This window comes from Cololabis saira, chromosome 12 (genome assembly GCF_033807715.1).
Source record: "Cololabis saira isolate AMF1-May2022 chromosome 12, fColSai1.1, whole genome shotgun sequence".
Taxonomy (NCBI): Eukaryota; Metazoa; Chordata; class Actinopteri; order Beloniformes; family Belonidae; genus Cololabis; species Cololabis saira.
The window spans coordinates 32,054,737-32,074,228 of NC_084598.1; the positions used below are offsets into that span (position 1 = coordinate 32,054,737).

Sequence of the window (19,492 nt, forward strand, 5' to 3'; positions counted from 1 at the left end):
CGCGTGTGTGTGTGGCTGCGTAGGGCTACACTCTGGCAGAAGAAGAAGAGGACCCTCTAATCTTCCAGCATCGCCAGCTCCGCGGTAACCAAGGCGACCCCCTGGTCAGCGGGCCGGTGGAGCCCGGCCCCATGAAGAAGCTTCACGTCAGCACCACCGCACTCCAGAAGGTCGGAGGGAGTTTTATTTGTTATTGTTATTATTGCTTGTCCTTCCGTGTCGAAAGCTTCGCATACAAGCCCCGCCGCTGTTTACTGGCGGAGTTACAAGTGTGGAAATCACACGCAGTAAACAGCTCTGGGTACGAGCCTGCAGTCCAACTGCGGGTGATGTATTGAAGTAAATACCTCAACAAATAAGCAGAACTCAGTGAATGCAGATGCGTGCGTTTTGCTGTAGTCTTAACACGAGAGTGATTTACAAGGCTGCGGTTTGAGAAACGACAGAGGATCGTCTTGCGGGCTGACAAATTGCACAGCGCCTGGGACGCTGCCGTTGATCCGCACGCCTCGCGTGATTACCTGTAACTAAAATGTTATGTTAGCATCCCAGCATGAGCTTCCGCCCGCAGCACCATGGGTACTTAGGTCTGGAGAAGCCGTTGCTCCCACTCACTTCCCAGTGACTCCTGCTGCCGATCATTTCTCTCGCCCTGCAGGCTTGGGGCGCCGCCAGGAAGGTGTCCAAAGACGACTGGCTGGAGTGGCTGAGGCGCTTGAGCGTCGTCCTCCTCAAGGAGTCGTCGTCTCCGGCCCTGCGATCGTGCTGGTCGCTGGCACAGACCTACATCCCTCTTGCGAGGTAAACCACCGCCGTCACGTCCACGCTGCCTTCCAGCCATCCGCTGTTTCATATCTATGTATTCTTTCCCTTCTGTGATAAACCATTCATCTAATTAGTTCTAAGTTGGAGATTTTGCAGTTTAACCCTTTATGACCTACCACAGAACAAGTCCACCTAAGCATATTTTCACATTTTTGCATGCTATACCTCTCACTTTGTATTCACTACCTCAAACTGCTGCACCTTTAAAATGTTTATACTGTACATAGGAATACCACATTTGTTTATTGTTTATGTTTATTTTTTAATACCAAAGAGCGAAATTACCGGAGTCAAATTCCTTGTTGGACAATGTTCGAACCTGGCCAATAAAGCTGATTCTGATTCTGATACTGATACTGCCATTTTATGGAATATTTTTATTTGCTATGCATCAAAACAACCCATATAAGCCAATCTTTAATAATCTGGATGTTACAAGTCCATACTCATTAAATAAATTGCTAAAAATAACTACCAAACTACAGAAATCCCACAGCTAGATCATCAAAATTGTCAATGTAAAAAGTAACACAGAAGTCTTTCAGACCACGGGAAATTTATTTGGAATGAATTCATACTTTAGTTTTTGAGATATATAATTTTAGATATCACGTTTTAGATACAGCGTCTCATCCGGCGCTGAACTCAGCTTCACTCCCGGTAAACCGTTTCGCGCACGGACTTTGGTGGATCTGTAATATGTGTGTGTGTGTGTGCTTGTATAGTGAGTGTGTAGTATGTATGGTGTGTGTGGGTTGCCGCTGAGTAAAATGTGAAATCTCGTGAAAATCTCTGATAAAAAGCACGAACAAGAGCGCAAATTCAAACCGACTAGTCTCCCGGGGGAGTGACGTCACCTCCCTTTTCGCGGGACAAAAATCCAACCTGATGACACGCCGACAACGTGATGATGTATATGTCAACGTAGGACGTGCTGTGAACACGTACCGGCTCTATAAATACCCCGCGATGTCAATTATGAAGATTTCCGTGTGGCAATTTTACTGTATTATTATGTGATTTTTCCAAACAATTGAATGGATTAAAACTCATGGACACTAAATGCCGGATATATCAAGTGAAACCCTTCCTGTTTAACATGCAAAAAGAATTATTGCTCTTTTTTAATTGGTTTTAATTGTACATACATTTTGAAAATCAATATGCAAACGGGAGCGTCGGTGCTCCAGCTGTTCATAAAGGGTTAGAAACACTGCAAACATTGCATTTGATTATAAAACGCCCTACTGATGCCTGCTTTTGCAAGACATTAAAACTGAGATGTTTATTCCACACACTGTTCATCATTATGTTAACTGGTTACGTCCTGTTTTCTGCAGAGACCTCTTTAACGCGGCCTTCCTGTCCTGCTGGTCCGAGCTGAGTGAAGACCAGCAGGACGAGCTCATCCGCAGCATCGAACTGGCTCTCACCTCTCAAGACATCGCTGAGGTCACGCAGACGCTGCTGAACTTGGCCGAGTTCATGGAGCACAGCGACAAGGTAGCTAACGGACCACAGTAGAAGGGATGTGTTATGAAAATAATCACGTTTTGCTGTTCTTGACAAGCATGTATTTGGGTGTCAGCAGTTACTGCAAACTCAAAAACGCTGCAACAACATAACAGAACTGTGAAAATTGTATCTGGAAATGGGTCATTTCCAGTTTCCGGGGTAATGTGTCATCACTGATCTCGATAATGTCCATCCTTCATCTTTATCTCCACTTATTTTCAACTTTACGTACATTAATGTGAAGCAAATTCAGCATGAGTCTTGTTTCGACACTGAGGGCAAACGAAAAAACGGGGGGGTGGATTGGGTCAAAGCACCCACTAAAACTGGCTGTAAACCTGTTTGAAAAAGATTGTTTTTCCACTTTATTACTTAGTTTCCTGATGAAAGCATGTCACATTTTAATATATAAGGAAACGTGATATCATGTTGAGGGCGGTAATTAATCCCTGCATATGTGCAACATTTAATATGTTGTATAATGATGTTTGGGGGGAAAAAGGGAGAAATAAAAAGGTCTCCAGCTGGCGACCTGCGAGTCACGCCATATCGGTTTTACTTCTGCCTTTGTGAAAATAATGAAAAACGTCTCGCGTGCTTTAATCCGTCCTCGATCATCAACATCAGCGAATCTGCGATCGAAGGTGTGTGTGGAGGCGTTCCAGTGTTTTGAATTCATGCATCTGCTAGAAGAGTTGACTGGTTAACCAGATGCGAGGGCCTGTAACTGACAGCTCATTTGCTGACATACTTCTGCTGAACTTCCAGAACCCGCAGTTCGCTTGAGCTTGAATAACAGCGCCACGCTTTGCCACGAGCACGGTGGCACGGTGCGAGCGGTCACGAGTGTAACTGAAACAACACAAGATGATATTTTAGCTTAGGTGGCAAGCTATCATGTAATGCAGAGCATCGTGGATCTCAACACTTAGCTGGGAGTTAACAGTAGTGGAGTTGACGAGCGGGAGGCGAGGACATCGCACTTGAGACCGCGGCAATTATTTTACACTTAAGTGTTGCAAATCTGCTCAGGGATTACCACATGGAGCATTTCCAGATGGGAATTTCTCCTACTTCTCTTTTGCGCTCCTGGTTGGCCACACATGCTGGGCTAATCAGCATCGATACTGTTTCTCTGAGGCCGAGACTGTCATGGTTAGGTCATTATATGGCGTTTTCGCAGGGAACCCTCGCTGTGCGGCCTCAGTTGAAGCACATAAAAATGTGCCGTTGCGAGCCAGTGAAAATAAGGGCCTACGCTGCTAATTTCCATTTGAGGACAGTATAGATCACAGACAATCGTTCAATTATTTTGGAAAAAAAAAGGAACCGTACGAGGGTTGTTTTTATTCGGTCTGTTTTTCCTTTACCAGGGCCCTCTACCCCTGAGGGACGATAATGGCATCGTGCTGCTCGGCGAGAGAGCTGCCAAGTGTCGTGCCTATGCCAAGGCGCTGCATTACAAAGAGCTGGAGTTTCAGAAAGGCCCCTCTCCGCTCATTTTGGAGTCTCTTATCAGGTAGGAACCAACATGTTCTTCTAATTAGATCAAATCTTGGCCTTAATACTCTTAAGAAGCTGAACTAAGTGTTCTTTCCACCACTTATTTGTATTTTTTTTATTAAAACGCCATAGGGAAATTAAAAAAAAAGTTTAAAAACAAACCATTTTACGGTTCACTTGAACTTATTTACTCTTAGAGTGGCCATCTTATGCTCACTTATTTTTAATCACTGGTACCTCTGGGAAAGCTTTGCACACCGGCGTGACTCCAGCGGCACATAAGGGCCTCAGACTGACGCAAACACGTAATCACAAAAAGAAGCTCTTCCTTAAAAACAAGCAGAAATGACTTAAGTGTTTTTGATTGGTCACATTCCTGGGGGCGTGGGCGGAGCCGGTGACTCATGGCGCCACACCTGCTGCCACTCATCTTCAACACATTATCAATGCTACGTTTGCAACATTTCCTGTAAAGGACTTGCACCTCTCAAATGCTTTCACATGTTTAGGCCAGAATTCAGAATATCAAAACAGGACAGCGCGACAGACCGTGACGATGAAGTTACTCCGTGCAACTGTGAGCTACTTTTAACTCCATAGTTGCCAGCAGTCAAGGTTGTCGTAGCGTAAACATTTGCTAAAGATGCAATTGGAATTATTTCTTTCTCTTCTTAGTGTAAGAGACCATAAAAGTGTGATACGAGGTCACTGTACCCACATTATTGGCACTAAAATGCCCACAAGGGTTGAAGCCAGCAGAAAATGGTCAGTAGGAAGTACAGGCAGATCCACTGGGACGGAGAAATTCCAATTCCCTTCCTGTGCTGTAGCATAAGTCTGTATTTGAAATGACAGCAGAAGCTCTTTCCCATGAGGATGTGCACTGCCAGGAGGATACGACCATATAAGGGAGTTCCGCCCTCTGTGACATCAGAGAGAGATAACATTAGAAAAAAATCTCCAAAATTAAGTGTTCTTAGCACAATGAAACAAAGTATTTTGTACATGAGAATATACTGTAGTCACATCTAAGATTATCTTTTTTTTTTAATATATATATAATCTATACACATTGAAATTATTTAATGCATTTTTCCCCCCCTGCAACCCTTTGAAATCTTGTCATCTTTTCCAATCCATGTCCTTTTTTTCCCTTCTTCCATTCCTGTACCGTTGGTATGGCACGGTGAAATCTGTTTTCCAGTCATCTAATTGGACGCTTGCCTCCTTTTCATCTATGAGTGTCTGGACTTGTGTTTCTGTGGGGCCTGTTTTCAATTTCTCGGGAGCCTTGATGATGATGAATGATGGGAGCGGCACTCTAGTGTTATCCCCATCTGGTTCTCACCTCTCTTGGATTTCCCATAAAAGATTTAGATTCCAGCGTACAAAAGCTGTCTTTACTGAGGCTTTATTAGGGGGGAAGGAAAAAAAAGAAAAAGGAAAAAAAAAAGACCTGCATATCTGCTGCGCTCTTCCTGATGACAAGGAAGCATCAAGGCTGAGGAGGGAGGGCCGGCATCCTCCTCTCTGAGGGATGCTGCTTTGAGCTCTGACTCCCCACTCTACAAGTCTACAGATCTACTGCACGCATTCATCCATGCATGAGATTGTTATTAGTCTTTAATGTGCATCTCGAACATTATATTTAGTCTTCATAATGGTACATGTGCTATAAAAATAACTTGCCGTTCCAGGTAGAGTCACAAGATAAGACATTCAGCTGTAGATGCGTCCACAAATGTGTCCACAGAGCCCGTCACGCCGTCGCTTGTGGTCTGCTGGTATTTACTGTAAATGCTCAAAGGAATTCTTTCCTGGTTCTGAGCTTAATAAAATAGTGTTATGGTTTTCAAGGTAGTAAAAGGCAGGGGCACTTAACTAGATGACAGAGGTGTGTGTGTGTGTGTGTGTGTGTGTGTGTGTGTGTGTGTGTGTGTGTGTGTGTGTGTGTGTGTGTGTGTGTGTGTGTGTGTGTGTGTGTGTGTGTGTGTGTGTGTGTGTGTGTGTGTGTGTGTGTGTGTGTGTGTGTGTGTGTGTGTGTGTGTGTGTGTGTGTGTGTGTGTGTGTGTGTGTGTGTGTGGTCTTAGTTCCTTCAAAGGTGTCAGGGGACCTCTCGTCAGCATGTCAGATATAAATGGACATGAAAATAGTGTCGTAAAAAGAAATGAAGGTACTAAAACCTGTTTGAGACAGCATGTGTGCTTTATTTGTTTTAAAAAATACTTTTATGTTCTATCACACAAAACAACAACATTAAAGAGCTGTACAGATTTTACAAATGACACATTTTCACCATGGATGAAAAAAAAAACGACAAAAAAAAGTGAAAAGAAATCGCAGCGTAACTCACAGGAAATACCATTTGGGATATGTTATATCCCAGCATCTTATCCCCTTTCAGATTGGCTCCTACCAGTCTTTAAAGACATCGCGCTGGACCAGACCGGTCCGGGCCGGTTTCAGCTCGCGTTAACAGACACAAAACTTGACAGAAGTGAAATCTAGTAGCCCTTGAAGGACAGTGGTTTGAAAAAAACAGACGAGGCATCTATCAAAGCTTTTAAAAAATAAAATATTTTACTGATAAATACACAAAACGTACTACAATTTACAATCAAGAACATTACACATTCATCTGATTCATCAGCCGTCTGGTTTGACCTGGCCATCACAAACGGCTCTTTGATTTCTTTGGCAGTGGAGGGAGACGGGCGAACGGGCATCGGGGAGATTTCTCGGTTATTCACGCGTGTGATCTGGATCCAGAACCCGCAGCTGAAGCGCTCATGGTTGAAAGCCCACCGGCCGGACCTTCATCTCCACTCTCTTGAGGGAGTAGTTGGGGCCGTGCCAGCCGTACCAAGTGATCCCATCTGTGCTCTTCGTGTGCTGGCCGAAACGGTAGAAGACGCCGTTGAGGTTGGAGTCGGTGCAGCAGTTGTACCAGTAACCACCTGGGAGGAGAAGAGTCGGACCCGTTGGTTGGTTGATTGGTTGGAAGGACGGAAGGACATTCACATTGTTGTAACGTTAAAATGACCGAACTTTACCTTTGCGCAGGGAGGCGCAGTCGTCCACGCATTTGTCGTTGTCCTTGTTCATGGTGCTGAAGTTGGTGTTGTTGTGGTAGCGCAGGGAGTCTCCGGCGTTTCCGCTGTAGTTGGCAATGAAGAGCTTGTAGCTGTTGAGTTCATTGGCCACGCTGAAGAAGCCGTACTCGGCGTAGCGCGCCTGTCCTTCCCAGTCCTGCGTTAGAGAACACATAAGTTACACATGACGCCTTGAAAGGGACAATGTTTTCTTTCACGTCCTGCGGGACCGTTGCTTTGGTATTAATTGGATTTGAAGCAGTTCATGCATCATTTATGTTTTTGCTCGCTACATTACCGCCGCTTTCCGAGACGTACCTCCATCTCAATTCTGAGCACGCTGGGCTGTCGGGTTAGACGGATGATGTGGTCGTTGCCGAGCCAGAAGTCTCCGCGAATGGATCCAAATCCGTTCTTGTACTGTTTCCAGTCCCGGTTGAAGGAAGTCAGGCCGATCTTTCGCCGCTGAATCACCGTCCAGCCGCCTCCGTTCGTGTCCATGTCGCAAAACACCTGAAACAGAAGAACAGCGGTCACGATGCTGGACCAAAACTACAATGTCCAATCAAGACCTGCCGTAGCCAAGGCCGGAGTCCGACTTACGCTGAGATCAGGCGAGCCCAGAAACTCGTCTTTAGGCAGCTTGTACTCGCCGGAGATCTTGTAGCTCTTTTTGTAGAGTGATGCGCAGTCATATATGGCATCTGGGAGAAAGATAAAAGAAAGGGATACCTGAAGTTATTCTAAAAGCACATGTAAGAGGATATTCTGGAAATGTGAGCACTGTAAAATCCTCGCCGACTCCTGCTGTTAAATGTGGCGTGGCTATCTAAGTGACTTGGCAGATGAAAACCTGACCCTTGGAAACGAGAAAAGCATCCAAACGCAGGTGGATGTGGACGGCACATTGCGAGTTCTGCATAGTTCCTCCTTTTTAATGTCGGTGTGTTAATGTCATCAGCGAGGCAGCGGAGCGCTGGGACCAGCGCCGTCCGCTTCTTTTAATCTTTTGCTTCCCTTCCTGTCCCGGTCTCCGGGTTTGAAGAGGCTCTCTGTGTTCCCTGCGACTGCATCGTCAGACCACACAGAGAAGGTACTGGAATAATAAACGACGTAATGCTCGGTTAACCGCCGTGCAGCAGCCGGTGCTGATTAGTGGTTTTGTCGTAGTTGAGACGAACGGCGGAGGAGATATATCTTTCACTGAGCTCTTTTTTTATTGACGGCCCCGCAGATGGAAGTCTGCGCCTGCAAATGAATACTTTTTACTGGTTCTGGGCCGCTCGGTGTGAGCACTGTAATCAACCCTGCAACCGAGCAGGTGACATGGCCCCACGGGGCAACCCGGGGGCGCTGATTACAGTATTTCTGAAGCTGGAACAAACATACCAGTCTGTGTTTGCAGAATAGTTTGCTTATTTGAGATCACTCTTTTAAGGAAATTGTGAAATACTGAGAGGAGGGTATAAAAGACGCCTACACGTGAAAGTATTAACGTTTTAAAGTCAGACGGCATCATAAAGCACACCTTGACCGAGGGGAGGTCTCTCACCTGATGAGGTCTGAGTGGCGGACTGCAGGGTCTGCAGCTGCATGATCTCCACTCGGTTGTTGATCTCCGAGTACTTGCTCTCCGCCTCGGTGACCCGGGCCTCCTGCTGCCGGTTCTGCTGGTCCAGCTCCATGATCTGCCTCACCACGTTCATCAGGTCCGTCTCCTGCTTGCGGTTCACCTCCTCCAGGAGGCTGCTGAGGTTGGCCACCTGGACCTTGAGCGAGCGCACCTCGTCGCAGCACTGGCCCTTGGGGGGCTTGGGGGGCGCCAGCCTCTTCCTGGGGTTCTGGGCCCAGGTGTCCGCCAGCAGCAGCAGCAGCGTCACCCCCAAAGCCAAGATGCTCAGATTGATTCTTGCCATTTTTTTTTTCTTTCTTTTTTTCTCCCTGGACCTTTTGGTGTTTTGCAAAAGAGTCTTGGTGTTGAAGGTTGTCGTCTGCTGGGAGGAGAGTCGCTACCAGAAGTGCTGAGCGGGCAGTCGGAGCTCGTCCTGTGACCAGTAGCTCAGTCCTGTTTCCTCTGAGGAGCCGTCCTCTGCTTGAGCATCTTAAATATTTTGCATGTGGGTCCTCCCCCCTCCTTGCGGGTGTGTAGCGTTCGTGGTGCTGACCCTCTCCAGTCCTGTGGGTGGAGACCCCCCCCCCCCCTAACCCTGTTCCACCTCTCCTCTGCTACACATCACGTCACCTCTTACTTTCACTCAGCCTTCGGTTTTTCCTTTTTTTTCATCAGGTGTTGGAGGTTTCTGGGCAGTGATGGTTCTGGTTTTTTTTTTTTGTTGCTTTTGCCGGGAAGAACATCCTAAGAATGAGGAAACAAGACGTTTAAAGTCTTTCCTCCTTCACCACCTCTATCTTGAGGGGGAATATGAAAGCCTGTAAACATTTAAATCTACACTTTAAGTTACTGGACAAAACAGAACCGTTTCTAAACATCTGAGTAACTGTTTTGTGCTGTGGAACAGCTGCAAGTCATTTCCTTGTCTGTTGTCACACTGAAATGATCGCGTTAATGACAGATTTGACTTTGTCCTCGGGGCTAACCGCGTTTCCTGTAAATTTGGTCTTAACTTACTAAAAAAAAAATGTGTGAAGTCGTTTAGTATTCTTAATTGTAGGGTTCTTGTTCTGTTGATACTACTGTGTTTTTTTTGGCAGAAGTTTAAGCAGGAACATTTTTTTTTTTTTCCACTGAGCTTTTTCCAGAATCAAGTTTCATAAAGGTGTTAAAATAAGGAGAAAGGTTCGAGGCGGCCCTCGGGGAAAAAACACAGTCGCACCACAGTACAGGTTGTGAGTGATATCCAAGCCTTTTCTCAATAAAGTGAGATATAAAATCAAGCAATTCTGTTTAATCAAATGGGAGATGCGCGGATGGATGGGTGTGGCATTTGCAGTCTTTCGATTTCTTTGTTCGTTTACCGGTCGATCTGAGTTCCTACCTTCACCTGTAGTGACCGAAAGAACGAGAAAGTGAACGCAGGGTGGCTGGACTTGTCCGTAGAGACGAGGTGAGGACGTTTAATCATCCAGGAGAGGCTCAACGAAGCACCGCTGCTCCTTCAAGATGAGATGGTCCAGGCAGCTGCTTTGGATCCCTCCCTGGTGAGGTGTTTTGGACATGTCCGACTGAGAAAAGGCCCCCAGGACACACTGGAGAGGTTACGTCTCCTGATTGGCCGGGGAACATCTCAGAAGAGAGAGGGAGGTCTGGGCTGCTCTGCCGAAGCCGCTGCCCCCTGACCTACACCCAGATAAGAGGACGTGGATGGACGGATTTCCATTAATGCGCCATGACACCATGTCGAGTCGTGTTCCCTGTAAAATGGTGCCATTTAGCAGATTTTCTCATCACTTAGCGTGAAGCCCCGCCTCACCTGTTCCTTTTTATACTCGTCTGCAAAAATATTTGCTGCAGACTCGCTTACAGCTTCTGGTTTTTGCAGACTCAGAGACTCTTTCCAAGTATTTTCTTAAAAAAAAATGGATAAACATACAAAACTCCAGTGGTAAATGTAGTAATGTGCAGGACAAACAGTAAGCAGTGTCATTAAGATCAAGATATCCAAAATCTAAATCCTGCAAGTTAGTACCAACCCCCACCTCGCAGGTTTTCGGTGTCTAACCCAACGCCGGATAGCTTCCTACAACTTGGCCGGCTTGATCCACCTTTGCTTGAGTCTCTACTCGCATATATTTCATGATTTTATTCTGAAAATACTCCGCTACCATCCTTTGGCCATGTTTTCCCAGTCACTAAAATGCAGCTCCTCAGTTCTTCACTGAGAATTGCGGATGGATATCTTTTTGCAAGTCGAAAAACTAACTTGACTCAAACTTGAGTCGCAGAGACTCAAATCAAGTTTGCAGACAAGACCGAAGATGCTCAGCAGTCTCGTGTCTCATCTTTACTTCTTCATGATCAGATGCCTCGAGCCGGGGAATGCTGCCCTTACAAGATGTTTTTAAAGTGGATCAAACCACTTTACCTAATGTGCTGTTGAAATTAGTTTGCAGGGGTTAATAATAATTATTTTGCAGTTACGGATTGGGGGGGTCGAGATGATTCTCTTGCGAACATTAAAGAGTGTTACTGGAGACCCAGCTGTTTGTCTCGTGGCTCGTTGGATGGAGACGGCTGCGTTGGGGGGGGGCAAAGAGATCATTTCATGATTTCGAGCGGAGAGTGAGTCATTGCCAGAGTGCAATCATACTGTTTACAGTCCAAAGCTCCTGATTTAGCCTAAAACAATAGCGCTGTGACTCACTAAGCCGGCGTTGGATGGTAATATGGCATGGGGATCAACGTTCTGATGATATGTCATGAAAATACCATTTGCCAAACTTTTGTGTGACGTTAGCTGGAATTGTGGAGCGCTTATAAAAGAGGACTTGGATGAAAAATGTCCTTCAAGTTGTTGACATTTGAAAATTTTCCTTGCAATTAAGACAAAAAGTTATTTGATCGGCGAGTTACAATACTGTTGGTGTTGAGGAGGTGAACTGATGAAGAGCATGATGGTACATGTGATCTTTACGTTGAGCACTTGCAGTCGTGTGCACCATAAATGAACTGAAACCTAATACGACGTAAAACATTTTTCGGTGTGAAATTATTTCCTATTTGGACTCACAAATCTTCCAGCCGTGTTGCTAAAATATCCCAAATGTAGAGCCAAAACCGAGCTAAGTCTGCAAAGCTTCACCTGCTGCAACGTTGCATAACCTCACAGAAGCAGTTTGGTTTCGTGTTTTGGAAAAACCAAGGCCTTTTCTGTTTCCCCTCGCCAAATGTTTGGCAGACATTTCCCGCTCTTTCTCACTTGCTCGGGAAAACAAATGACGCTATGGTTGAGCATTCTGTTCATCCTCATCATCTCTGTATCCAGGAAACTGCAAGTCGGAGGGGACAGAAAAATGACCCTTCAGATTTCAAACGAGTCATCTTCCATCACGGTGCGTCTGTCAATGCTGGCAGCAGATATTTGGATGAACAGCTTATTCTCAGGCCCTGGTTCTTGTAAGTTACTGGCCACTAGTTAGAACTGGTCAGCACTTTGCAATTTCCTCCCTATTCCTCACAGATTTCGTCGTCGTCTTCTTCTTTCTTTCCCTGTGTACTTGTCTTTGAATACTAACATATGCTTTTGGTTTCCTGTATTTGTTTGATTTGTGAGACACATGGGACTGGGAAGCTGCCGGTCCTCCTTATTCAAGCATACTAAGAGGATATTACAGTCCCTTCATGTTCATTTTCAGTTTTAATTGTCATTTCTCAGCTTGATTAGATAACAGATGTAAAAGAAACTTGCTGTTCCCTTTCCCCCCTGAAGTTGATACAATTCCCTCAGGCCTTTGCAGGATTGTGTAATTTGTTGAGAATACCTCATGAGAACGGTACAAAGGTGTTTTTTCAACCATATATTTCCAGCTACGTTAATAGCAGGGGGTGGCGTTAGTTAGAAATGAGCTATTCAGCTTTCTGCTTCCTGTTTCAGAGGTCCAGTAAAAGCAGGATGGTGGAGACGAAGTGGGGACTCAAGTCTTGTCTGGGGGTGTGACATCACCCTCCCCTGTACCTCTTAACTGCTCACTAAATGGCATATTTCTTTTAGACTTGGGTGGCCCTGAACAAAGTGTTCTCTTTGCCCGAATGTTCTTAGCAGTTTTGCTTGGAGCGTCTCCAAATGTTTTCCGTTCATACTCCCCGCTGACGTTCCAGTAAATCTTTATCGATACGCATCGTTGTCTTTTGGGGAACCCTTTCTTGCTCTAACCTCCCCCGTGAATCACATCTCGCACTCAGAAATGCGGCCCAGGGGCATACCTTTCCTCCGGCGCCGGACATTAAGTGCAAGGTCAGAAAACGTCGCCTGTTCTGTTTTTATTCTTTCGGCATCGCACCGTTTTTCCACTTCCAGAGCATCTTTTCATCCAACAGCCTTGTTTCGCCAACGTCTGTGGGGAGAAAGTTTAACGTTAGCGACGTTAAATGGCACCCACCATTAAATGACTTCCTCGGGAGGCGCAGGCATTTTCATGGGAAGGATTTCTTTCCTTTTGCCCTCGAACACAAGCCCTCAACCTGCTGGGAGAACTTTCAACGCTGATCCGTCTCAGATAAATGCCGGTGTGTTTTTTTTTTATGCCTCCAAATACACTGGAAAAACGCTTTGTAATCAAAGAGTGACGGAGGGGGCCAAGCTGTCAGCACGGCTTGTTCAATTATGGGAAAGGCTGGAGGTGAACGCGGGAGTGGGTGGATTCCAGGACTCAACGTCAAAACCTTGCATAACCTTCCACAGTCGGCATTGACAGTAACTCCTTACACCTGCAGGCTTCGTCGGCAGCGCGGTGGCTTCTCACAAACAGTTGGGCTTACTGTATATCTTTCTGGATACTTGAGATAAGCATGGAGATATTCTCCAAGCTTTTAAACATCAGTAATGAGAGGGTTGTTTTATGACCATCATGTTGATTTTATGTACCTTTTATTCTAGGAGCTTTTATCTGTATCGTCTTGTTTTTATTGTATTTTTACATTTATTGTTTTTATTCTTTGTGAAGACATTCCCTTGTCCAGTAAAGGTGCTATATAAATGAACTTTACCTACTTACTTACTTACTTATTGTGTGTTTAGGAGGAGCAAATATGTTGGGGATAAATGTTACACTTCATCTTTTGCTTATCATGCATTACCGGTCAATAACATGGTAGATCCCTGACTGGATTGAAAATTATAATAGCTACACGATAGCAATCTAGAAAGTTGCGGGCCACTGGGTGGAACAGTGGTTTAGGCAAGCGGCCCATGTACTGAGGCTAGAGCGGTCGTGGGTTCGAGTTCCGGCCTGCAGCCCCTTGCCCCATTCTCTCTCCCTTCCTGTCTACAACTTGAATAAAGGACACTAAAACCACAAAAAAAAAACTATTAAAAAAAAAGAAAGAGAAAGATAATTGTTTTATTTAGATAAAGAATAGTCTTTCATTTTGGTTTTATAATTTTTGTGATTGTATAAGATGGTAAGTGACAGGAAGCAGCGCTGGAGGTTGTTCAGATTTCCTTTGGGAGTGACCCGGGTGGAAAAGCCAGCGTTAGATGTCTCAGAGGCAGAGCAAGCGAGGCTACGCTGAGGTGGTTTGGACACACGGAGAGGAGGAATAATGAATACATTGGTAAAAGGACGCTACCATTGGCTTGGGAAAGAGGAGATTTCTGGATATGGCGAAGGAGGATATGGTCTTCCAGAGGATGGGAACAAGTGATCCACTGTCGTGATGATGGTGATTGTATTTAATACACTGGATTTGACTCATAAATAGGGACTTTTTCTGCAGCTGTGCAATTGCTGAGGTTATTTACTCGTGTTGGAGCCTAACTATACCCCAGTGTGAAAATTGGCAGGAGTGCAAATGACATGACTGACGAATCATATAAGCTACTATCAGCTCGCCATGGGGTGGCTGGTAGTTAAAGCTTGAACAGCCAAAGCAAGCGGCAGAGCTGCTGCGACCTTCGGTTTCATGATAATCCAGCCTATGATGATCTGTAACTCGGTCACGTATAGAGTAGCAATAAACTCTTCAGTCTTTTCCATAATGAAGGCCACAGTATGCACCACGGCGTCCCCCAGCTCAGCGAGTCTCCGACTTCATGCACTGGAAGAGCATCAGAAAGTCTGGTGGCTTAAGCTGGGGACGGCTGCCAGGCGGTGTCCGCTGTCCTATAGTGAAGGCAGGCCAGGCCGCGGCGTCTGCAGGCCATCTACACCTGTAGCTGGGACAAACTGGACTCGCGGGGGAAGTGAACGGATTAGGGACTATCCCTTCAGAGTGGTTTCCCGTGCAGAGTGCGAGCACAGTTGGCCATGTGGCATTGCTTCAGAGAGACATTTCGTGACACGGGGACATTTACCCGTTGGGCCACGGAGGAGAGAACTAGAACCACTTGTACCAACGCTTAGAAATTCCACTGTTTTTCCTGCCAACCGCAAAGTTTCCTCAGGGTCATGAAACTCTCAGCATATGGGTGGAAATCAATAGCGATACAAAAATGGTGTCTTTGTCTTGACCCTGAATCCCATCAGTGCGGATGTTAATTTGTTGTTTGACCAACGTAATCCGTTTGTTTAAATGAAGTCAGTGCATGCATGTCTTGTTCCTGTTGTCTTCAAACAAAAATCAATGGTAGCGTGATTTCATTCAATTTCAGTAAATAAATAAAGAAAAGCTAAATAAATACTGAATATCAAAGAACTGGTATATTAAGTTGGAGGCAGGGACAATTTATTCATTAATATAATCAGTGTGGGATCTCAGGAGGCTTTAGTTCTTTAGAAACATCTTGTAAACCGCTTTCTATTTTTTACAAAGCAACAGCAACATTCCAACGAAGTGATCGTCAGGCCCCCCCCCCCTCCATTTCTTTCTTAACGGGCCACTGGAGATGTTCTGTTGGGTTGGCCTCTTGACTTAAAGGTGGGAGACCCAGGGGACACCAGCTCCCGCAGTGTCCCTACGTGGTGATAGCCTTGCAGAAACGCTGGTGGAATCGGTTCTCCGGCTGACGTCCCAATGGCCCTCAGACATGTCTTACTTTCTTAAGGAAAAAAGGAAATGTAAAAATATCACGCCATCATAGGCATTTTTCAGTGACTTGTTTTATTTATTGTCTATAAAAAAAAGAGACTTTCAATGATCCTACTTCCCATTTTCTCTTCTTCCTCTTCACTGATCCTCACGGTCAGCTGTACTGTTGACATGCAGATTTTGATAATTTCAAACATCCACATATCTGATGATAACCTCATCACAATCCATAAGTCAGCAGGTGCATATATTTTTTTTAAATTTGTTCTGAATAGTATTTTTTTAAGACACTTCAGTTATCTGTGAGTATCAAAACATAGATTTAGTGGTGCTTTTTTGCTTTTATTTCCAACTAGTGTGAATGTAAACCATAGACCCTACACAAGCTGCGTTTTCACTAGCAGGAGTTCCGGGTGGATTTTTCGGGGCCGGGCCGTTTGCGTGCGTTTCCATTACTAGGAACAGCCCTGTAACGTGGCCTTCAGGAACCTTTATGGGGCCAAACAACAGCCCTGTAGTAGGAGAGGGCCATTTTTTGTCCCAGACAAGCTACCTGGTGGTGGTCTCTGCTGATTGGGTATTCTAAAAGCAGGAAATTAGGTTCAGCCCTCTCACATGAACTTAAATCATCTGACCACAAATGATTTAAGCATTTTGACCACAAAACAATTTGCTACATTACATTTGATGAAGTTGGAAATTACACGAAAAAAATATGGATGGACCGATGAGTCGGTTCAGGTCTTGCTGTCATATTTCGAGTTGTTAGGCGGTTTTACCCGGAACTGCCGGTAATGGAAATGCGCCTATAGCCATCTAAGTGGGGGTCTGGGGTTGAACCTAGGAGGCTAGATCTAAAACGGGGCCAGTTTCCCCCTCAGGCCTTTCAGTTCTTGTGTCTCTGTTACAGTGTTGGACCTGGTAGGAGTCACTGAGATTGGTAGCTGTCTTTTTTTCTTTTTTTTTTTTATCGTTTGCCAACCACCAATAAAATACAAAAACAAAGAAAAACAAACAAAGATCCACATGAATGAAACCAAAGTGTTTCTGTGCGGCCATCGCCGGTCAAACGGGGCAGAGAATCCGGCTGCAGACCGTAGAGAATGTGGAGCCTCGTTCCAGACCAGAAACATGGGGCTCTCAGTCCCGAGTGGCCTGGTTGAGGGTAGAAGCTCCACTTCTACAGTCTGCAGCCAGACTTTTCTCAACAAAGCAAGTGACTGATGAGAAGAGAAGTGCAAGTGGTTTTTGTTGTATATATCCTTTATGGAAAACAAAATTATGTTGTGAGTACAAGCTGCCAAATCCATTTTCTTCTAAATACCCATTATAGCTAGAGGGGGTGGAGAGAGAGAACTGGTGAACTGTGCTCACCGTTGCCGCGCAACCTGCACAGAGGGCAGGATAATTACCTCTTACCGTCTAATAATGGACCTGTTCTACCTCTGGAATGTTCTTTCTTTTTTCTTCCCTGGTTTATTTCAATTCCTCATGTAGAGCCTTTATTTTTTCCCTTCTTCTCTGTTTTTGAAAGACTGTACAAATAAATAATCAATTTCTCATCTCATCAGTAGCACATTATCATTTCCTTTCATGACAAATGAAAAAAGCTACAAATGGAACAGTAGTTGGGCTTTTAACAAGATTAAGTGTCACGTCGGGCCAGTTTCCTATGACTTGTAATAAAATAAATACATGATTTTATTTATAGTCATTGCTTTTGAGGCGTCTTTTTTTTCTTCTGCATCCTACAGTTTTGCAAGTGCTACAAATTTTGTTTCTTCTGTTTTTTCTCTGCGCGTGTGCTTTTGAGAAATTGCTTTGGACTTTCGTGCCATCCGTTCTCAATTCAGGCCTTTTGTAGCATCTTCTACTGCTTGACTTATTTCCTTGTAAACATGAGCTCATCTTGGCTGTTCCTCTCCTAATAATGTCTCCAAATACCCTTTGGCCTTCGCTTCAGAAACGGTGCTTTGTTCAAGTCATGCTCTCATCTGTTGTCTACTTATACAAGGCCTGCGCAGTGGAAAGAACTCCCCCGGAGGTGTTGCATAGGTCAAATCCTTTTCTCTTCCCAGGAATATTGTTGATTGCATTTTGGCTTTGCTGCCCTTGAACACTTGTTGAAGTGTAAAAAGCAGATTACCGTTCGACTGCTAGTGTCATTTTCCATTGGACATGTCGCAGAGTTGCTGGCTCAAAGCACTCATGTTTAAAGATTTATCATTTTGATTCAAAGCTGAGCTGCCAGAAACCCTCAAGCAAACTGCAACATCTCATTTTAAAGAAAGTCAGGAAGTTCTGTGGAAGGTTTGGTTAACAGAGACACGGATAAAGACGTGGATTTTAGGGATTAAGCTTAATTTTTATTTATTTTTTTCCAGTTGCCAGTCTTGCCAACTGGCCAGTAGACAAAATAGTGATGTATTCTTTACCTGGTAAGCTAAGTATCTGCAGCCGTGGGATAAGGACTAAGGAATTTTTTTCTTTTAGAATAAAGCTTACTTTATAATTTCTATAAACTGTAATGTTTATCAAAATGGAATACATTGATTTGTCTTGAATTAACCAGGGATCATCCGGGAAAAGACACCCCTTTGATGGTATAATACTGTACGTCTCCTCAGTATTAGTGATGCACCGAAATGAAAATTTGTGGCCGAAACCGAAACCGAAAATAATAATAAACACTTGGCCGAATACCGAACAATACCGAACATGGTTCTTCGCAGTTTTTCATTTATTTTGCCAATTTTTTCACCATTGCATAAATCAAATACATTTGATTTAGGAATGCTTTTAAAAGAAAAATATCTTTTACAAAATTACAAGGTAGAAAACATTTGTTGAACATAAAAAACTGAACATTTTTTAATTTCCCAGCATTTCTTAAATATTCCAGCAGACATTATACCAGCAGAGAACAATAACTTAAAATAAATAAATAAGCAAAATAATTTTTTTGGCCATCTTTGAGCTTACGTTAGGCTTAACTTACTGAACATTGTAACATAGGCCTTAAAACAATAAAAATGCATTAAAGCGCTCAGGGTTTTTTATCATTTCAAATGATAAATCAAACTTCATGCTGAAAGACTTTGCAGATGTGCCCCCTCTAGATATTTGAGCAGAACATTCATTGCAAACAGCCATTCTTGTATTATTCTTTGCCACTCTAAAATACTTCCACACTGCTGACATGTTTGCACCGCACAACTTCACTCCACGCTCTTCGCTGTTTGATTTCGTCATCTAAACGCACCTGTAATAGATTGATTTATATTGTTTTGGTTCCACCTGCTGGTGAATGTTAGGTAAAATTCTTATGTGGTTAGTTTTTTGTTGGCCAACACTTTATGTGGTGCGCAACCATTACGGGAGTGTTATGTGGTTAGTTTTTGGTTGGCCAACGGTCTATTTATATTACAACGCCGTTATTAATTGTTCGGTTTTTTTCCCACTTATTCCACCGAACACCGAAAGTGTTTTTTTTCCATTTTCGGCCGAACAATTTTGGTTACCGAACAATCGGTGCATCACTACTCAGCATCTGTAATATCTCCACCCACATACAAGTATAGAAGTAGCTTGTCCTGTGATCTTTAATAGCACCCCCCCAACCCTGAATGATCAGTCTGTTTTGGCCTGTAATGGCAGTTTTTTCTTTATCTCAAAGGCAACTGAAACATGTTTCCGTTGTCTTTATGTCCATCTGAGATTAGCTCTATTCCTGGGAACTCGTCTGTCCTGTGCACAGTTGATGAATGGCTTGTTCCCTGCGTGATACAGACTCGGGTTAGGTTTCTGGATAAAGAAGGAGGACTGTTTTATTAAATGAAAATGGTTTTCCAAAGTATTCCTGAGACCAAGTGTCTAAAATGATCAAGATAGCGTGATAGGTTTTCCATGCACT

At 44.3% G+C, this 19,492-nt stretch overlaps 2 protein-coding genes across 4 annotated transcripts in view; one reads left to right on the forward strand and one right to left on the reverse strand.

Annotated features, from left to right (window-relative positions):
* Window positions 1-19,492, forward strand: part of mtor (mechanistic target of rapamycin kinase) — a 120,982-nt gene that overhangs the window by 53,329 nt on the left and 48,161 nt on the right. For all 3 annotated transcript variants that reach the window (XM_061736615.1, XM_061736614.1, XM_061736616.1), the window contains exons 25-28: window positions 24-170; window positions 659-801; window positions 2,166-2,328; window positions 3,714-3,859. In XM_061736615.1, coding sequence (XP_061592599.1) covers window positions 24-170; window positions 659-801; window positions 2,166-2,328; window positions 3,714-3,859 — 599 coding nt within the window. The remainder of the gene's footprint in view (window positions 1-23; window positions 171-658; window positions 802-2,165; window positions 2,329-3,713; window positions 3,860-19,492) is intronic.
* angptl7 (angiopoietin-like 7) lies at window positions 6,400-9,037 on the reverse strand. The gene is made up of 5 exons (XM_061735040.1): window positions 8,488-9,037; window positions 7,539-7,639; window positions 7,254-7,448; window positions 6,897-7,092; window positions 6,400-6,800 (listed from the first exon to the last, which is right to left on the reverse strand). The coding sequence occupies exons 1-5, from the start codon at window positions 8,849-8,851 to the stop codon at window positions 6,631-6,633; spliced, it is 1,026 nt and encodes a 341-aa protein (XP_061591024.1). The 5' UTR covers window positions 8,852-9,037; the 3' UTR covers window positions 6,400-6,630.

What these genes read in the sequence shown, in the direction of transcription:
- angptl7 (XM_061735040.1), bottom strand. Translation starts at nt 8,851, where the DNA reads ATGGCAAGAATCAATCTGAGCATCTTGGCTTTGGGGGTGACGCTGCTG. An exon ending in TGGGCTCGCCTGATCTCAGC is followed by an intron (nt 7,449 to 7,538) that starts GTAAGTCGGACT and finishes CTTCTGTTTCAG; the next exon opens with GTGTTTTGCGACATGGACAC. An exon ending in TGCTCAGAATTGAGATGGAG is followed by an intron (nt 7,093 to 7,253) that starts GTACGTCTCGGA and finishes TCTCTAACGCAG; the next exon opens with GACTGGGAAGGACAGGCGCG.